We start from the raw sequence: 7069 nt of genomic DNA, 5'->3' as shown, positions 1-7069 counted from the left end.
CCGCTCCTTTGTTTCTGTCGACGCCACTGGAGCATCGGGTGGGCTGGTCACTGCGTGGGATAGCTCACTCTGTACCTTAGTCAACACCTCCCCCTCGCGCCACATCCTTTCCACGGACCTTTCCCTTAACAACGACACCTGTAGTTTCCGTTTTACCAACGTCTATGCCCCTTGCGACCTACAAGCCAAAACCCTTTTCCTCCAAAATCTCGTGACTCACGATCCCGGTGATGCAACCCCCTGGATCATCGCTGGTGATTTTAACCTCACTCGTAGTCCTGAGGACAGGAACAACGCTAACTTCTCTGCCTCCGAGGCTGAACTCTTTAACGACGCTATCAATAACCTTGGTCTGATTGAACTTCCCCTTAGGGATCGCCAATTCACCTGGTCTAACATGCGGTCCAGCCCCACGCTCGTCCGCCTGGATAGGGTTTTTATCAACCACGCCTGGAACGATCGTTTCCCCTCCTCCGCCTTGACCTCCATCACTCGCGCCACCTCCGACCACGTGCCTCTCATGGCAAAAATCTCCACGATGATTCCCAAAGGGGATTTTTTCCGATACGAGCCATCTTGGGGCCTGCACCTGCGTTTTCGCTCTTGTATTGTTGGAGCCTGGCGCTCCACCTACAGGGTGGATCCTACGGCTAGATTGGTCTCCCGTCTTAGGCTTTGTCGGTCCAAATGTAAGCAATGGGCTCGCCGTGTCTCTCCTTCTTCTCAGAGGGAAAAGGACTGCCGGATCCTCATCAGATTGTTTGACCTTCTTGAGGAAAAACGTCTCCTGACTGGCCCCGAAAAACTCCTCCGCTCTCTTATTATGGACGCCTTGCACCTTTCGATCAAGGAGAACTCCCTGTACTGGAAGACTAGAGCCAAGATTCGGTACGCCCTGGAGGGGGACGAGAACACTAAGTTCTTCCACGCCTCAGCTACCTGCAGGCTTCGGCGCAACTCCATCCCGTTGCTCTCGTCTGACGGGGTTGACATCACCGACCACCATGGTAAAGCCTCTATCCTTCAGTCCTACTACACTGGCCTTCTTGGATCCGTCACCCCCACGGCCTGGCGCTTTGACATCTCGTTGCTTTACCCCACCAACGGAGTCTTGCCGGAGGGGCTCACCGCCCCTTTCACCCCGGAAGAGGTCAAGAATGCCTTCTTCACCATGAACAAGCAGTCCAGCCCCGGTCCTGATGGGTTCGGCCCGGCTTTCTTCAACACATTTTGGCCCACCGTCTCCCAGGATGTCCTCGAGGTTTTCTCGTCCTTCTTCGAAGGCTCTATCGACCTCACTAGAATCAACCGAGCCTTCCTGGTGCTCCTCCCCAAAATTGACGCGGCTGTCCACCCATCCCAGTTCCGGCCCATCTCCCTTCAGAATTGCATCATGAAAGCTATCACCAAAGTCCTTACCATCCGGCTCCAGGCTGCTATTCACTCCCTCGTTGACGCTGATCAGACTGGTTTTCTCTCAGGTAGGCGTATCTCAGAGAACATCGTCTATGCGGCTGACCTTCTCCGATGCTGCCATTCTAGAAAGGCGCCCACCCTCGTGTTCAAAATCGATTTCCGCAAGGCCTTCGACTCGGTTAATTGGGCCAGCCTTCTTAAAATTTTGCGGGCCAGGGGTTTCGATGAGCGCTGGTGCCGTTGGATGGAACTGATCCTGAGCACGGGGCACACCGCCATCTTGCTAAATGGTGTGCCCGGCGATTGGATCCGTTGCCGGAATGGTCTCCGCCAAGGAGACCCTCTCTCCCCCTACCTCTTCATCATTGTGGCGGATGTGCTGCAACGCCTTATCCGCTCCGCGTGGGAGGCGGGGTCCTTGTCCCACCCCCTCTCCCCGGACACCCCCTGTCCCGTCCTTCAGTACGCCGATGATACCCTTATCCTGTGCCAAGCCTCCGTGGAGGCGGCAACATGCCTTAAGCGTGTCCTCGATGACTTCGCTCTGGCCACAGGGCTTGCAATTAATTTCCACAAATCTTGCTTCATCCCCATGCACATCCAGGCGACTGTCGCGGCGGATATGGCCTCTATCTTAGGTTGCCCAATCTCCTCCTTCCCTCAAACCTATCTGGGTCTTCCTCTCTCACCTACCAAGCTTCCGGCCTCGGCCTTCGCACCTTTGGTTCTTTCCTTCGACCGTAGGCTCTCTGGCTGGCGCGCGCATCTGTTATCCGCTGGGGGTAGGCTTGTGTTGTGTAATGCTGTACTGAATAATCTTGCCACCTACTACATGTGCTCCTTTTTGCTACCTCGTGGGGTTATTGAGAGTATTGATAAGAGGCGCCGTGCCTTTTTTTGGACCGGGAAGGATTCTTGTTCTGGTGCTCGTTGTCTAATCGCTTGGGATAAAGTTTTGTTGTCTAAACAGGAGGGCGGCTTCGGCATCAAGGATCTCCACCGGCAGAACAGGTGTCTGCTGCTAAACTTCATCCACAAACTCCACCAAACTAACCCTCTGCCCTGGAAGACTTGGTTTTTTTCCCACACAGGCGGCGACTTCGGTGACCCCTCCGCCTCTCCTTCCTTCCTGGGAAGGATCGTCGCGGAGTGCCTTCCGCTCTACCGTGCCATCACCAGGGTCGCGGTTGTGAGCGGCCGCACCACCTCCTTCTGGCTCGACAGGTGGCTTCCTGGGGAACCGCTCGCGACGCGCTTCCCCGCCCTTTTCTCCCACAGCACTCGGCGCCATGCCTCCGTGGCCCTTGTGGTCTCGCAGGGGCTGAGTCTCCAGGGCCGCCTCACCAGAGTTGCCGAGGCCGAGCTCCTCGACGCCCAGCGCCTCATCGACGCCACCGCCCTCCAGGAGGGAGAGGACTGCCGCTTCATCGACTCGCCCTCGACTCCACGCTTCTCCTCCCGTGAGGCCTACCGCGCCCTCTCGCCGGCGCGGCCCCTCGACACGTCGGCCTGCTTGACTTGGTCCCTCCGGATCCCCACCAAAGTCAAGATTTTTGCATACCTCCTCGACATCGACCGCCTGAGCACTCGGGCAAACCTCTTCCGCAAGGGGTGCGCCCCCTCTTCCGCGTGTGCTGCTTGTGGCGCCCCCGAGACTGGGCGCCACCTCTTCTTCGACTGCCCTGGAGCTACTGAGCTCTGGGCTAGACTGGATGTCCCAATCCCTGTCTCCCGCTTCTCCGTTTGGGATCTCCCGGATCCCACGCAGTCGGGCCCCCCGTGCACGTGGCAGTTCGGGCTTGCGACCATCCTTTGGTCCATTTGGAAGTCCCGGAATGACCTCGTCTTCAACGGGGTGGCGCACTCGTCCGCCTCGACACTTCGGAGAGCCTGCGATGACCTAGCTCTTTGGAGATGGAGGCTCCGCCCCGCCGACCGGGAGCTGCTGGACCGGCTCCGATCCCACCTTCTTATGAGAATTGTTACATAGAATAACGTCTCCCCCCCCCCCCCCCTGTCTCCCTTCTTTGTACATGGACTGGCTCCTTGGCCGCTTTCGAGTATGAATAACAACCGGTGGGGTTTTTCCCCCCGTCCACCTCGAAAAAAAAAGGAAGGCAAGAAAGATAGCCAGCTTTCTTGTTGCGAATTCGGAATATTTTGTTTCAATTCAAGCAATGCACAAAATGCTTCTTCTATTTTCGGCTACATGACACACACTTGCGAATACTCTAAGACTCTACCCACACATTTTCACCCGGATACATGTAAAAAAAAAACCTGTCTGATTGAGATGGAGGAGAATTCATCGGTTCGAGTACATTACCCATGATGTAGGGAACATTCGCAATTTGATAACCAAGAAGTAGAGTTCACTAAGGTTTTGTTAAATGCATCCGCAATATAATACATTTTTTTTCCATATAGGAAATATATTAATATCAAAAGATATCAATTACACTCAGTCTCCGCAACAACGCAACACCCTAATGGCAGTATGGATGCACACAGCTAAAAAAAAGCTAAGAAATAAAAAGTACCGCTATAGCGTCCTAGACTTAGCAACATCAATACAACCACCACCAAGACAACACCTAAAATACAGAATCTCCAAAAAACGACGCCTCCAAGAAGGAAACGGTACACCAGCGACGTCGTCGCCCAACCAAAGATCTTAGGTTTTCACCCTCAAGATAGTTCCCGTTCTCAAAACAATGCCTCCAACAAGATCATTGCCAGGCACAACCAATTAAGGCGAGACCTTGGGTTTTCACCCTGAAAGGTAGGACTCTGAACTTCACCTGTGTTGCTGCCCCCACTTTCATACGACTGCTGTGGAGCCCGAGACACCAAGCAAGTCCCTCAACAACGCGCAGACTTAAACCTCCCTTAGCTAGTTTTCCGCTGCAGCCTTCATGTCATTCCCTTCATCTGACTGCAACGTGGACCAAATGCCTTTTGATGCTAACACAGACCAGAGCTTCACGCTGCTCCCTCTAAAACCAATCGGCCGGAATAAAAACATGGGTTCGTGAACCGAATACCACCGAACCAGCAAACTTCAGGCAAAAAAAGCATTGTTACATTTGCCGACGGCGCCTTCCGGAACTCAACTCTCCTGCTAGATCAAGAAGAGCAAACCTCAGGAAACTCTTCATCTTCGCCCAAGAAAGACCCTCGGACCGCCGCCTTTATTCAGGTCGGGCCCCCACGCCGGTGACCATCCCATGCTGGCCACAGTTGCCGCCAGAGAAACCAATCGCAGATCGCATTGTCCGGAGACAACACGCCCTGGGCACCGCCACAGCCAAAAGCCAGCCCTCCACCGGCGACATCAGCCGTCACCGGCTTCCACGCCTCTCCACCTCGCCACCGGAACGCGGTGATACATCGAAAGATCCACCACCACCAATCGCAGGCCAACCCTCTCCGGCGAAGAAAAGGGCCACCTCCACCGTCTAATCCAAGGCTGCTGCCCCGGGCGACCTCGTGTCACGGGAGAAGCCCGAGATCGCCTCCACGCACCGGCGAGAGGCGGGGGGGGGGGGGGCAGGCGCATATCATGGCCCGGCGTGCTGCGGTGAAGAGCCGACGGGAGGCAGGGGGCGCCGCGCAGAGGTCTGGCCGCCACTGCCCATCACCAGTCCGACCGACCGCAGCGCGCGTCGAGGGGACTCGGCCACCGTCCTAGCGCGGCAACGAGGAGAGGCCGCCGCCGCCACGCCCCGCGGTCTTTGCCCGGCAGCGCTACCGGCGGCGGCGGGATGCGTCTAGGGTTTGGGAGGGGTGCGGGAGGGGCTAGTCTCAAACGTGAAACACCTCCGCAATATAATACATATGGAAGACTGAAGATAAGTACCCACTGAAACTGCTCTTCAACTCTGAGCCATAGGGAAAATACAGGTACAAGAAAGTGATTCCAGAGTAGCTCAGGCCGCTTCAAAATTTATCATAATAAGATTTACAGCAGACGCTTACAAGGACACCAGGCTTACACCATTACAGCTCGCCAAATCTACACATCAAGCTTATTCGGGAAAAGAAAAAGGAATCTGCGTTATAGCTGGTGGCTTCGTGGTAGTTTGCATGTCGACACCCCTGACCTGGTGAAGTTGTTTTGTCACCAGCATCGATACGTTTTCTTCGGCCTCAGCTGAAGAAACAAAAAGAAATTTCATTAGAACGGACAGGTACGTTGCTGGCAATCAAAATAAAACTTGTAATTTGAAGAGAAGGAAATTACGTCGTTGCTGCGGCCGCACTTCTTCTTGCGGCAGTTGGTGGACCTCGGAGGAAGGCGAGCATAGCACCTATATATGAATCAATCAATGTCGGAAAAAGTCAGGTAATATTTCAGGTCGACCGAGATGGAAAACTCGAGCATGTAATACTATAGACGTGTATAACTGTATATGCACGTACTTGCGGCAGATCATCTTCTTCAAGTTGTAGCTGAGCGCAAGCGCCTGGAGGCTGCGCTCCTCGAACCAGGGGTAGTAGCCGCGGCCGTTGTAGGGGTAGCCGCCGCGGAGGCCGAGCGTGAGCTGCAGCGTCGACTCCTTGCCAATACCGTAGTCGGCCAGCGTTCGTCCGCCCTCCTCGTCTAGCTGCTTCCCGGCGAAGACGAGAGATGGCAGCTGATGATGCCGGTCGTCGTCATGGCCGTCGGAGGTGCCGATGACTCCTTGCTTGTGCTGGATCTGGGCCTTTACGCTGTCAATCGTGTCGCTGCTCTCGACCTCGAGCGTGAGAGTCTCCCCGGTGACGGTCTTCACGAAGATCTGCATCGTCGTTTGTGGGCGGTGGTGGTGGGGTGAGCGCACCGCAGCGCCAGCGAAGTACATATATATAGGGGATCGATCGGAGGAAACGGAAGCGCGGCCGCTACGAAACGGAGTAGCCAACGTAACGGGAATATGTGATCGCCACGGATACAGGCTCTCAGAGAATTCCGAACAAACAGCAACCACTAGGGTTCACGTCCGGTTCTTATTCTTAGAGCATCCCCACTCGTCTCTCCGACGAGGCCCCCGAGCACCGTTTTTCTCATCCGGACGGCGAAATTCGACCCAGTCGCGCCCCCGGTTTCTCGTTTTCTCCCGGATTTGGGCCTTCATCCATCCGGAGAGCCCACGCCATCCCGGTGCCCCGAGGCGCGCTCGGGGACTTCGGACGAAGCGAAAGCGCGAAACGCCGAGAATTCTCTCCCGCGCTTTCGCTTCGGCTTCGCCGCAGAGGTGGACCCGGCCGGTCAGCGGCACACGCATCATCTTCCACGCGGCATTTAATCGCCGAGTCCAGCCCCGCCTACATAATCCCCGCTCGCCGCTGATACGCCTCCGACGTATCGATAATTTCTTATGTTCCATGCCACATTATTGATGATATCTACATGTTTTATGCACACCTTATGTCATATTCGTGCATTTTCTGGAACTAACCTATTAACAAGATGCCGAAGAGCCAGTTGCTGTTTTCTGCTGTTTTTGGTTTCAGAAATCCTAGTAACGAAATATTCTCGGAATTGGACGAAATCAAAGCCCAGGGTCCTATTTTGCCACGAAGCTTCCAGAAGACCGAAGAGGAGTCGAAGTGGGGCCACGAGGGGCCGCCATCATAGGGCGGCGCGGCCCAGGCCTTGGCCGCGCCGACC

General features: G+C 55.3%; 1 protein-coding gene across 1 annotated transcript; it reads right to left on the bottom strand.

Annotated features, from left to right (window-relative positions):
- Window positions 1-5430: 5430 nt before the first annotated feature.
- LOC124689145 (ubiquitin-60S ribosomal protein L40-like) lies at window positions 5431-6203 on the bottom strand. Its single transcript, XM_047222726.1, has 3 exons — window positions 5839-6203; window positions 5660-5726; window positions 5431-5569 (listed from the first exon to the last, which is right to left on the bottom strand). The coding sequence occupies exons 1-3, from the start codon at window positions 6201-6203 to the stop codon at window positions 5537-5539; spliced, it is 465 nt and encodes a 154-aa protein (XP_047078682.1). The 3' UTR covers window positions 5431-5536.
- Window positions 6204-7069: the final 866 nt, after the last annotated feature.

This window comes from Lolium rigidum, chromosome 2, assembly GCF_022539505.1.
Source record: "Lolium rigidum isolate FL_2022 chromosome 2, APGP_CSIRO_Lrig_0.1, whole genome shotgun sequence".
NCBI lineage: Eukaryota > Viridiplantae > Streptophyta > Magnoliopsida > Poales > Poaceae > Lolium > Lolium rigidum.
This window is presented reverse-complemented; position numbering and strand designations above follow the sequence as displayed.